A 13563-nucleotide genomic window follows, 5' to 3' on the forward strand; every position below is an offset into this window, starting at 1 on the left:
TGCGTAGCAAAAGTGGGCGTAACTGGGTGTAACTAAAGAACGTCATCAGGTATGATGTCATAATAGGGTGGTTCCATGAAAGAATTTCGCAATATCAGCAGAAATACTTGGCAGAAATGCGCGCGCAGCAGCATGACGTATGATTGACGTGCAACTAGGGGGTGAAGGGGATTTGACATTTAGCTCTACATGTGGCGACAGATGTCTGGAGGGTCGAGTCAACCTAATCCCAAATCATATCTAACATCCTATGTTTAAAGAACTATGGTATCACAAAAGAGAGGTCTCTTAGAGTAGAATCTTATTCTATACTGACTATACTGACTGTTAGTGCGTGTACAAGCGTCTAAGTGTCTACACTAGATGCGAGGGCAGAAGTCTTCCATAATAATAGGGCTATGAATTACTTGCATAAAGACAGAGAAGCCGGGCCTCTGCTCGGTAGCTGGAAGAATGTTTACTTAAACTACTAGACAGGAATGCATTGGGCAGGGAGCGGAGCAGATAATTTCGAAGGTGAAATACAGTTTTTGGCAGGCAACAGGCTGATGTCAGGCACCGTGAGCCGCGCAGGGAATGAGACAAAGTTCATGGTCACAGATGCAGGCTCAGACTGGAGCTTTCAGAGGCAGAAGGAAAGAAAAGCTTGATGACAGAATCAGGGCCTACTTGCCTGGACTGTAAAATGGCATAAGTGAACCATATAAAGCCGGTGGCCTTTCATACTTAGGAATGGAATATCCGGCCTATTCATGGCGGATCTGAAAGAGGACGTGTTGACGGTGGACGCACATGTGTTTGCGTCTTCATAACTGGAACTGGAGGGAACATACATGTACTTGTGATTCATACATGAAACCGTTGGGGTCCAAGATAGGGGACATAACTGATCATAAAAATCCATATTTCCACACATACTAGGAAGAGCAGAGAGACTAGTGGACAGTGCCATGAATAGCAGGGAGAGCAAACCGTGTGTAGCTAGAATAAGAGAAGCAGACATACTGGAGTAGAGTGAAGAGAGATGGGAGGGAGAGCAGTGTTTTGAAGCTGGGAAAGGCAGTTTTGTAGAGGTAATGGACAGACTCTGGGTGAAAGCGGACAGAATGGGAGAGTAGAGAGACTGGTAAACAACAGAGGGATTGGGGTGAGAAAGAAGGCATTTTTAAAAGAGCAGAGAGACTGGCTTGAAGAGTGGAGACACTGGAAGTGAAATTGGACATGTGAGATTGGAGGGCTCATGGTGGAGTGCATAAACTGGGAGGGAGAGCAGAGAGTCTTTGAGAGACTTCATAGAGATGCAACAGTGGTACATCTGGTTGAGAGAGCAAACTGGGGTGATCGAATTGAAGCAGGGAAATATGACCGAGAATGGACAGAGTGTGGAAAGGGCAGAAAATTAAAGAGGACATAGAAGCTGGCAGAGAGAGTGCTTATAATATGGTGGAAAGCAGATGTACTGGGGGGAGCAGACGGAGATTACAAGACCGTGAGGAGAGACTGGGGGGAGAGCAGGCAAACCGAAGCCACAAAGCATAGTCTGGGAGGAAAGAGCACACAGACCAGGCAAAACAGAGGGACTGTGGAGAGTGAATAGGTTGGGGGAAGATGGAGCCATTTGAAGAGAGCATAAAGACTGCCTTAGACAGTGGTGTGGGATAGAGAGAGCATATAAATGTGGACAGTGAAGGGCTGGTGGGAAGAGTGGACAGGCAGGAGAGAGTGCAGACAGACCGGAGAGAGTTGATAAATAAGGGAGAATGGGCGTGCTGAGGGAAACAGTCTCAGGAAGAAGATTCAGATGCTGAAGATAGCAGAGAAGGGAGCATAGACTAGGCTGAGAGCAGAGAGACAGGGTGAAAACATGCAGACCAGGGAAGAGTTGATAGCCTATGGAAGAGAGGAAAGACTAGGGGATGGGAGTATGAGAACTGAAAAGCTGACAGATTCAAGAGGATAACGGCAGATTGGTGAAACTGGTTATGCAGATAGACCTGTGGGGAGAATAGGCAGCCTGGGAGGCAGTGGATAGGCTGAGGGAAAAGTGACCAGACACAATATAGGTAGAGAATAAGCAAACGTAGCAGAAAGTGACCTAACTGGGAACAAATTGGCCGAATTTAGGAAACTGGGCAAATTAAGGCAGGACAGGCCAGCTGATGGAAAAGGGGGCAGGCTCTGAGGCGAACTGGCATTCTCTGTAGAAAGCAGGTGGCCTTGGGGTAGGAAAGCAGATAGGTGGAGGGCAAATCAGGTCAACTTGGATAAGAACCCACAATCTTGAGGAAATAATTGCAGATATGTGGAAAAGAAGGCAGCATAAGGGGAACATAGGCAGGCTGGAATAAATTGGGTAAAGGACAGAGACAAACTGTAAAACAGTCTGCCTGAGGGAAAATATTGCTCATTCGGTTGGAGAACGAGTAGAGTGGGGTGAAAGTGGGCCAATTCAGGGGGCAACAGGCAGCCTGGGGGAAAGCAGACAGACTAAGGCGAAGCATACAAAATTGAGAGGACAACACATAAAATGGGGAAATTTGGTACAGAGGGAAAAACAGCAGGCAAGCTGAAGGTAGGCCAAGTAGACTTAAGGGACACTAGGCAGGCTCAAGGTGAGGAGGCAGACTGAGGGCAAAGTGGGAGACCGGGGGAGGATTGTGACCGGGGGGAGGATTGTGCAGTTTCGGATGTAAACAGACTAATTTTGGGCCAGAAAGGGCATACTGAGGGTAAGCAAGCAGTTTGAGGAAAAGCAGACAAACTGGGGGAGAAGAAGCAAACTGGGGATAAAACGGGCAGACTGGAGTAAAACAGGCAGGTTGAGAGGAAAGTGGATAAACAGGAAAATGCAGTCTCAATGGAAAGTGAATTTACAGAATTGAGGAGGAAAATGGGCAGACTGCAGGAAAGTGGGAAGGCTGAGAAGTAAAGGAGACATACTTGGGGGAGAATTGACAGATTTGAAAGGGAAGTGTGAAGGTTGAGGGGTAATCGAGCAAACCCAAGGGTAAATAGTGAAGCTTTCTGTTAATTGCACAGACAATGCCCAAAACCTGCACCATCTCTAATATTTTTTCCAGCTGCTTTGTAAATAGTGGTAAAAAGTGATGGTTCTTTGTTATGTGAATAGCCACTGGTCATATAATGCATAGTCTCTGCTTTGATCCACTTGGCAGTAAATAATTGCATTTCTTTGTCATTTTCCAGGCCATCAGATAAATTGCGCATATTTACATGTTTTTAGGGCTTTAATCCTTGGCGTGGTTCTCCCTGACTTTTTGTCTTTAGACCTCCTGTTTTTGCTGACTTAGGTTTTGCTGCCCTTAGGACTTTGCACACTTTACCACTGATAACCAGTGCTACAGTGCTTGTGCTCCTCCATAAAACATGGAAACATTGGTGTAACCCAGTTGGCATATCTAATTTACATTTAAGTCCCCAGTAAAGTTCTCTACATATATGCTCAGGGCCTGTAAATAAAATGCTACCAGTAGTAGTGAAAAGGGAACAGTTCATGGACTGAATGCTGAACAATGCAAACATTCACCCCGTCACATGGATGTGGGTTTAATTCATAGTTCTTTTGCTCAACACAAATGTTTGATTTGCTTTGCATTCTGTCCATCATCTGTGTGTCTTTTGCTTTCTCACCCTAATTTTGCCGAGTATGCCGGGAAGTGGGTCCAGGGCTCACTGTGCCACTGGATTCAAGCTTGCCTGGCTGATGAGGGGTGATGCCCTGAAACAGGTCCTAGGATGCTTACTTCTAGTCCAGGGAGGGCCTGGCTTGGCAGTTCGGGCTGGCCTGTTTCCATGAGTAACAGGGTCAAGCCTGATTTGCATATGGCTGGGTCTAAACTGGGGCAGCATAGTGCAACAAAACAATGGATTTAACCCAGATATCTTGAATGAGGGTGAATGTTTGATTTGCTCTGCATGTTGTAATATCTGTGGGTCTTTTGCTTTCTCACCAGCAGGCCTGCAGCACTGATTGCGCCACCAACTTAAGTAGATCTCTAAACATTTCTCAGACCTGCCATTGCAGAGCCTGTGTGTCTAGTTTCAACCTGGCAAAATAAAGCTTTTGCCAGACCCAACCCTTCCTTTTTAATACATACAAGTTACCCCTAAGGTAGACCCTATTCAACCGAAAGTGCAAGGTGCATTGTATTTATAAAGTTAGAACGGTACTTTTAACTTCTACATGTTGGGTAATGAAAAACTCTTAAATTTGTTTTTCACTACTGCAATGCCTGTCTCTGCAATAGGATAACATTGGAGTTACCCTATTACATTTTAGAAGTGTCATTTCCAAATGGGAAAAGATGAACCCTACAAGTTCGGTGTCTCTGGAATGACTATTTAAAATCCTAACTTATGGTAAAGTCTGATTCCAAATTTGAATTCTGAAAATGCCACTTTTAAAATGTTAGTATTTTCATCCCTTAGCTATTTGGTGTCTGCAACCTGTCTCTGATCACATGACTGGGATAGTTGGCAGCTGGGCTTTGTGTATTCCTTCTAAAAAGCCACACACAATGGGAGCTTAGTTGTGACTGCATGGGCCATCACTAGCCGGATGGGAGAGTGGAGCTGGGCCCAGCCTCACTTTCACCTGAATAGGCTGTGTCCCATCTCCACATAAAGGACCTACTGACCCTGTATTGTCACTTCAGCTAGCTGGAAGCCAGGGCAGGGGAGGAAGGGAATCTGTGTACTTCAACTGTATGTCTCCAGAAGCAGATCCCCCATTTAAAAGGCAGAACAGTGTATAAAAGTCGAACCTTAGAATCCACACTTCAGTACACTAATGGAACTGTGGATATTCTGCCAGGAAGAAGGACTGATGTGCTGCTGAAAGGACTGTCACTATGCTGGACTGCTACTCCGACCTCCAGCCTGCTGCTCTCTTGCCTGGGGAAGAAGACCGGGACCTGCAACTCTATCTTGAACCAAGGACCCCAGATTGACTCAAAGGGCTAGTCTGCTGGCCTCCTGATCTGAGCCTCTGGGACTTAACACACTCCTTAACAGCTCCTGGACCCTTCTTCAGACTCCTTAACAGCTCCTGGACCCTTCTTCAGTAAGTTCCTGCCCCTTAATCAGTTCCTCTTTTCTGGGCACTTAGTGTGGCCCGAACTCTTGCATTGAAGCTTTGGGCTCTTTGTGACCATGAATGAGCCTGTTCTCACCGCTTGACCGTAAAATCAGTGTGAGCCTCTGCACGTTTGTCTCTTAGCACAGCAAGCATTGATCGTCTACATGGACCGCCAATGCTAAACACTTGCCCTCAATGCCCAGCCTGCTCTTGGCACAAAACTTGAGAAGGCAAACCTTCAGCAGGACTAATCTTTGTCTATACCTGATCCATGCTCCATCATGGCTGGATTGAACCTTTGAATTTGACCCTGCCCAGCATGACCAAATATGCTTGGTTGGCGCTTTATGATTTTAGGTGCTATTTTACAGTTTATTCATAAAAAATCATAACTGTGGTTCCATTATTTGGATTCTGTTTTTGTTTTTATTTATTACATTTTGCTCTATTTTCTAACCTGTTGTGGGATCTTTTTGTGTGGGGTTTTCACAGTTTTACTGTTTGAAGTGTTGCACAAATACTTTACACATTGGCACAGAGCAGTCAGGCTTAATTTAGAGGCAATCTACCGAGGGGTTGAGCACGGCTAATTTGGGGTGTGCCTGTCCATTACCCTAACTAGGATTGTGGTTGCTGCTTGACCAGGGCTCACACCCCAGTCAACCAGTAACCCAATTTCTAACTCCGGTACCTAGCGAGCAGCCGGATAAATGGTGGTTTATTTGCTACTTGCATAGTCTTTGACACAACAGTGCATAATGTGTTCTATTAGCCAGCAGCTAAATAAATACTGATGTTTCTTTCTATTTGCACAACGGCTAGCCAAATCTTAGGTATTTTCTGCAATTCAACCACCATCCGTTAAGTGACTAGTGAAGTTTCTTTGTAATCTACCGGTCTCCTGACCAAACTGTGCACAATCTCTACTATTAGATGGCCAAGGGCCAAAGAGTACATAATCTTCTTTTATGCCAGCGGGCAGATAAATAGTTAAGCTTCTTTGCTGTTTGCATGGCTGACAACCAACTAGTACCGAACGTCTGCTATTTAACTAGCAGTTGAGTAAATAGTTAAGTTTCCTTAGTATTTGCATGGCCCTTAGCCAAAGAGCGTAAATGTATGCCTTTTAAACAGTGGCCAGGTCAATAGTGAAATACCGTTAATATTTTCAGGCAGTGGAGGCTCCTCCGTTAAGGCGGAGTAGCTTAGCCCAACTGCTTTTCAGCAGTGCAAAAAAGGAAAGATAACATGACCATAAAAGGATGTTATTTTCATTTTAATTTTTCCTGCTGAGAAGATTTGCAGGATAGGGCTGAGTTGTGCTGCTCACAGAGCAGGGGGAAGAGTGGTTGGGGCACTTTCTAAGTGCCCATGAAGGTTTTGCCAGTGGTCTTGGGCCGGCAAAACGGTCATGTGCACTAAGCATGTTCTCCACCGGGCGGTATTGGACAGCTTAGGTGGAGAACATGTACAGGCCCCCAGTCCCTGTCTGAGAGTTGAACCACAGCTCTCAGACCAATCAGGATGCTGCTGTCATGCTGGAGACAGCGGCCTTGTGATTTGCTTAGGGGAGCCTGTGTGCTTCCTGCTTCCGTTCTGGGACTCGTCGGGACGAGAAGCGAAGGAGAGATGATGGAGGAGGGATGGGCAGCAAAGAGGTGAGTATTTTTTTTTTTTTCTTCTCCGAACCCCCACGACCCCCAATCTGTACCAGCCGCACCATTTTCATGGCAGCAATCCAGTTAGTACCAATTGTATGCTATATAACCAGAGACTTTAAATAGTGCCTAATGCATGCTATATAACCCGTGACTTTAAGAAAAACAACATTAAAAGTTCACTCAAAAGTCACAGTTAAAGTGCATTGTAGGTGTGAATTACACAGAAGCACCACTAAAATGCGCAAATGATGGTTGGGTATACAGTCCGTAATTTGCACAGCAGCCATGCAAACTATACCTAGCACATAAATGCGATATTTAGAACCTCAGAATGATTATACCAAAAATAACAACACCTAAAACACAAAATTATTAAATAACAATTTATACTCCAAACCATAAATAATTCTGCATTCACTGGGGCTTATTTTAAGCCCCTTGTGCCGCCGGTTCGTCCTTTTTTGTGATGCTCCGGTGTCACAGGAGCCTGCTCCAAATTTACCAGGAAACACTAACCACATTTTTTGGCTTAATGCTGCACTGTAAATGTTACCTTTAATGCAGTTTTTTGCGTTATAGTTGCGTACAATGAGTGTTGCTGGGGGCATTCCCAGCAACATGCATGGCTTTTTGACACTGCCCCAGATTTACGAGAAATCCTAACTGAGGCGGTGCCAAAAACGCACCCCTCTAAGGGAGGCACAACAAAGAGAAATATCTTTATTTCTCCTCCTTTTTTTATGTGTGCAGCATTCTGCAGCCCACACAGAGGAAAAAGCCTGTTTTGATGCAGGAAAGCTTTCCTTCCTGCTCGAACAATCATCCCTGCAACGCAGGGACCTTTGCACCATGGTTCAAAGGTGCCAGTGTTGGCGCACGGCTGCCTATTGTGCACTAGCGCTGGGGAAAAGGACAGGAGTGCACCATATCTGATAAATACGCACATTCCTACCATTTTCTTTTGCCATAGAGCAGTGCAGCAAGAAGGCCTGTGGCGCTGCCATATGGCAAAAACGAATAAATTAGGCCCCCAGTCTTTAAAGCGTTAAGGGTAAGCTCATCGAAATCCAACCAGCATATGGAGAAAGGGTGAAATGCTCCTACATGTGTTCTAAATGTTGATTGTCAATGAAAGGGGGTTGGAGAGCTTCCCCAATTCAGTGTACAGAAGTCATCCCTTTGCTTTAGCCACAGTGTAGGTCTTGTGTATGTGTGAAGACGTGTGCCTTTGCTCTTGTAAGTGAAGCGTGCACAACGCCTGCACATGCTGTACCTATTCTGTCTGTGTAAATGTGCACTGCGGCTGCTGCCTATCCTGCTGCTCTTCTGAATATGTGTTGTAGAGGTACATTCTGCGCCATTTCTCTGCATGTGAGGAATCGCGAACTGCAGAGACTTGCGTTATACCTGCTCCAGTGCTTCATTTGTAAAGGAATAAGTGCCAGGGCTCAAAGTTTTGCCCGTGACCAGCGATCCCAAACACAGAGGGTGCCAAGTACCTAGGCTGCACAGACTTAATTCCACCTCGTGCCTCTCTAATCCACCACAACAGGGCCGGCTTTAGCGCTGGCTGCGCCCTGTGCAACAATCTTTTTTAGCGCCCCCCACCGATCTCCTCTGATTCCCTCACTGCCACCCGCCAAAAGTGCCCCTCCTCTCTCCATAGCACCTCTGTCACATACATTTCATTTGTTTTAAAGCGCTGGTGAAGGCCGGCTTACTAATCCACTCAGCTAGCAATATAAAATACAGATCTGTTCTTTGCAGCAGGCATTTTAGCCCTCTGTGCTACTTTAGAGTGAGTGAAAACTGCCACTAGACAGAATCGCTCTCTCTAGCAGGGATTTAAATCACAAGATTTATCTTGACATTGCTATTGCTGGCTGAAAGCTGGATGCACAAGGAACTCTGCAGTAGGCGTTATTAAATGTTAAGGTATCAAGATCTGCACCGGTCGCACAGCCCTAAAGCCAGCCTTGCACCACATGACAACCCTGCTCCTTCATATCAACTCACACTCCTGTATGCTTCTGCTTTCTCTCTTTGTCACTGTTTGTTTTCGCCCATCTCATTCTGCTTCGGTATCCCTTTCGGATGTTGCTCTCTCTTGCTCTGGATCAAAGTCTGCTGTGGGATAATAAGTGCTGGTCCGCAAAATTGAGTGCCGGTGGACCCCAGCTTCAGCCACAAACACCAATCAAGCACTGGCCTGCTCTCTGAGTGTGAGGGAGCCAATCACAGCTTCGGCTGTCACCCGCCTGTCTCCCCCCCACAGCAGTTTCTTGTCTCGGGGGTGCTTGCACTGCTGCTGCTCTTGCCACATTGTCGTTGCATGTTAGTGCAGTTTAGAAAAAATCCTTATAAATCCGAAAACGCTCGGCATCATCATTGCTTGGTTCTAACGTCTCACACTCTGTTCACAGCCACCGTCTCAGACATCCGGAAATCAGAAATTCAAACCCAAAGATTCATCTACGGCATCGTTTCGTTATTTAATATGCTGTGTGTTGAACCTATGCTCTGGTAAGTCTCAGCAATAATACTATTTCAAATCCTTTCACGTGTTGTTTAAGCATTTATCATGTTTGCCCCAGTAATACCTGTAAACACGCAATGCCTCTTGCTGCATAATTGGAATAAGGTGATTCAAAGTCAAGGAACGATTATGGACATACTGTGCCTCTCCATAAAGAACGAACGGACAACTAAAGCTGGCAACAGTAGGTGCACATATGACAACCAAAGGGGTGTGGGAATTGCAGAAACTTCATTTACATACGATCCTTGGAGCATAGTACAGGGAAAAGTATATGAAACGATGCTACCTGTGCAAGAAACCCCACTGACAGCTCTGCAGAAGGTGCTGCAAGGCCCATGCTGTATTCCCGAATTCACACTCATAGCTACAGTGGACGCAAAGGTAGACCAAGGAATGCTCCCGGGGCTGGATATTGAGATGGGAGGGATGCTGCGGAGGTGACATTGCTACGGTGTGAGGGGAGCAGACGAACCTTATGTCCAACAACTGCAGGTTGAGATTATTTTGCATACCTCCTAGGGAAGCATTTAGGAGGAAAGGTGAGTGGGCCAGGGACATTCATCAGAGCCCCTCCCCCTTCTTCTGAATGGAGGCTGCAGACATTGCGAGTGTGCCTGGAGCCATGCTGTCAGTATCTATCCGTACACACAGCCTGTACCCCAGCTGTAGGGACAGGAATCACCCCTGTCTGGTACTCAGGCATGTTTCACTGCCCTGAGAGCCCAAATGCATGTGTATCTGACGTTTATTTTGGCCCTAGTGTCGCACTAATATAAGCATTTTCACAGAGGCCTAGGACTATGTGAAGTCTTGGACCTGTCCATTTGAGGGGTGCCACATGCGTGCAGTCATATCGAAAAGAGGACTACTTCCCCTGTCCTGGGCATAGCACTTAAAATGATTGTGGTGGCATACTTTGATTATTGGAACTGATAGTGTGGCCAGACCCTATCATCTGTTGCTGAAAGTGTGGCCTATACACCCTTCTGATTTAAAGTTCTGTCATCGTGAGTTTGCCCAGAACCTTGCTTTGGCATCAAGTATATATGTCAAGGGCATGTGTGTGGTTTGCAAGGGTATACCACATATGCAGTTGTGTGGCTCTGTGTGTGAGTGAGCCTGAATATTGAAGCTAGTGGGTCCATTTTGTCCCTGTCTTGGTATGATACAAGATGGAGGAAGAGGACTGCTTCCTGAGACAGAGGAAGCGTAATGCCTGCATTTCTTTGACTGGCAGTGCAGATCTGAATACTGACGTGTGGAGGGTGGAGTAAAGGCTACCTTTAGAAATTCCATCAGTTCATTTGTTAGCAAGGGTCTGTTGACTGGTTCTTCCTGCACACTGGCATTTTGTTAATCGTATAGATTGGGGTGGGATTTCATTTATTTTACTGGGTGAGGACGTTTCTAGGTCAGGCCTACACTTTGTTCCATCCTTGATTTCTACTTCAGAGAGGCTGATAACACCCAGATACAGATACCTCACACTTCATTTTGCATGTGTTGTAGGTACTCCAGTCTGGAGACAGCCCCTGTTCTACCTACCTTTTAAAAGAATCACTCTTGCACAGTGGCTTTGCCTGGAGAACAGGCTGAGAGGAGACTTGAAAGGAGAATCGCCTCAAAACAGTTCTGACTTTTTAGACCCTAGAACCACATACCCTGTCTAGAAATTAGTATAAAAGTGGGACCCAAACCACCCAGCTTTGTTCTAGATACAAGTCCTTCATGACCCAGGAGAGAGCGCTTCTTGGATTACTCGATGAATTTGGTATGATCGGGGCAGGTGTCTGCCTGTCGGTCAGTTTTCCAGTGTTAACAGGGCATCAGCTGAAGCCTGCACCTTCTGATGTAGGAGCTCATGATCGACCCGAGTGGCAAGAAGCCTGCTTACTGGCAGAGGGAAGGAGTCTGTCTGGCCCTGCAGCATTTTAAATAGTCCAGGACGAGAGAGGACCAGCATTTCCCAAATACGGAGGGGCATTCAGAGAGGGATGGCTATCTGAGGGCAAATTGGAAGCAACGTACGCTGCAGAGGGTTCCTCAGTCATTTCCAACTGGTCCCTGGCTGGACGCACCTCAAGTATCTGTGCCTGATGGCACAATCGGGGCTGCTACTGCTTTCGAGGCTGCATCTGCCTGCATGAATGTGGAGGCCAAGTGGATCTGCTCCTGATGAGCAAGGAAAAGGCGAATGCATACCTGTTGCACCACCAGGAGTAAGAACTAAAAAGAACTTTGAGGATGCATTTGACTTGCAAGGGAAATATGGACCGGTGAGTGTTGGATAGGCCTGTCACGATGATGTTGCCTTTGTTCATTCGAGGGAGAACCAGAGCTTGGTTGGTCATCTGAATGTCTACAGTAGAGATGTAGCTGTTGACGCCTTTTGGGAACTTCAGCTGATACCAAACACTGTAAGCTGTCTGATTTTTAGGCATGTGCAAAAGCAAGTTGTCATCGAGGATAAACCCCAAGGAGATCAGGTTTCAAGGACTCCAGGTTTGCGCGAGTCAGGGGTGGCTTTCAGAGCTGCAAGGATAACCGCCATAACATAACTGTGAGGTCAGGGGATTTGAGACTAAGAGGAGAAGCTAGTTTCAGGGTTCAGTAAGAAGTCCTATTGAAGTTTTCAGCCTTGGGGGTGGGGGGGTACTCGGGACATGGGAGAGCCTAAGGATATCATCTTAACTTTTGAGTTAATGTGTGTTTCATTTGTATCCGTCAAATGCATTTACCGAGCACAAAACCTGCACATTTTAAATTCAGTTAATAGAATTAAGGGACATTTCAGAAGTTACAGATTTCAAGGGATATCATGTAGGAGTTCCACAGTGATGACCAGGGCACGATTTCTCTAGTGTAGAATTGGGCAGTCTTGTCTCCCCTCTGCAGCCTTTATTTCTAGCAGATACACTTTTATGTGGCTGAAAATACATTTTATGTTATGCTGCAAGGTTCTGAAAGGTGCCAAGCTCGCCTCAGGAGGGGTATCCAGGCTCATTAAAACTCTGCAGAGAAAAACTGGAAATAGAAAGAAATGTCTGTGGCGGTCTTAAAAGATCAAGTTCTTCAATTTCTTTACAGATAATAAATTGTTGGTAAGATGGGTTCTGAGGGAGGAGGTTCCAGGTTTAAGCCACCACGTAAGAGAAGGAACGTCCTCCAGTACACGTGGTTTATGCATGGAATAACTGCAAGATGAAGTGTACTGGAGCAGAGAGGTCTAGTCAGGCTGTATAGGGTGACCCTGCAACGCGGATATTGAGGGCCAGTGCCATAAATTGCTACTTGCATGGGACAAGCAAATTAAAGGTGGCACGTTTATGAATATGTAGGCAGTTTAGAACCTTGAGATGAGGAGCCATTGAGCTCCAAGCAGGAAGGTTACAAACCAGGAAGGTGGCAGTGTTCTGTACAAAGTAAACCTTCCTTACGAGGTACTCCGGAATGCTTCCGTAGAGCTTGTTCTCGTAATCAATACGGCTGGTGATCAGGGACTGGGCAACGGTCTAATGGGTGCTGATGGAGAGCCACCTGAATATTTTGAAAACCATTCGGAGGATGACAAAATAAGTAAAAGAGACGGAGACTATCTGCTCACTCATTAAGAGATTGTTATCCAGAATGATCACTAGGTTCCTGGCTGAGTTAGTTGGTACAGGCAGTTTGGCTCGGTTTTTTTTGCCAACACGTCTTGCACCAACCAAGGTGGACTTGCCAAATAGGCTCTCCTCTCTTGTATCTCCATCGAGCTTTAAATATTTTCCCTTTATTCAGCTTGCACGTAGTACATGCAGACAGTGAATTTGACCCTAGTTTCTGAGCCATTTTCAGTAATTGACACAATGAGCTGGATATCAATGTGAATTTCTAGTTGCAGAGGTAGGCTACTTTTGACAAGTAGGTCATACTTTCAAGAATTTGATTATTCCATGAGCTCCCCCTCAAAAGTTTAACTAAATTATCTGACCTTTATATACTTTTTTTCATGGTATGTAGATGTGGAGTTAGGTATAGAAAGTCTGTACATACATGCTTTTCGCCATTTTTGTCCTCAATATTTTTGATATGATATTAGGGAAGAGCAATTTTCAGTACTCAATATTTTGGACCTACACTGCAAGTCCATAAATCTAGCCACCTCATGATATTTTATCCTCAACAGAGAAAATCTAATAAATGGGCTAAATATATTTGCAAATTACTCACACATTAATTTCCTTTACTATATGTTGAAATATGGAATTTCAAGAAACTTCTTC

At 45.5% G+C, this 13563-nt stretch overlaps 1 protein-coding gene across 1 annotated transcript in view; it reads left to right on the forward strand.

Annotated features, from left to right (window-relative positions):
• Positions 1-13563, forward strand: part of LOC146796236 (uncharacterized) — a 199855-nt gene that overhangs the window by 128534 nt on the left and 57758 nt on the right. The window contains exon 2 of the mRNA XM_085630187.1: positions 9183-9282. Within this exon, the coding sequence (XP_085486313.1) occupies positions 9183-9282 (100 nt within the window). The remainder of the gene's footprint in view (positions 1-9182; positions 9283-13563) is intronic.

Source organism: Triturus cristatus, chromosome 10 (assembly GCF_964204655.1).
Source record: "Triturus cristatus chromosome 10, aTriCri1.1, whole genome shotgun sequence".
Taxonomy (NCBI): Eukaryota; Metazoa; Chordata; class Amphibia; order Caudata; family Salamandridae; genus Triturus; species Triturus cristatus.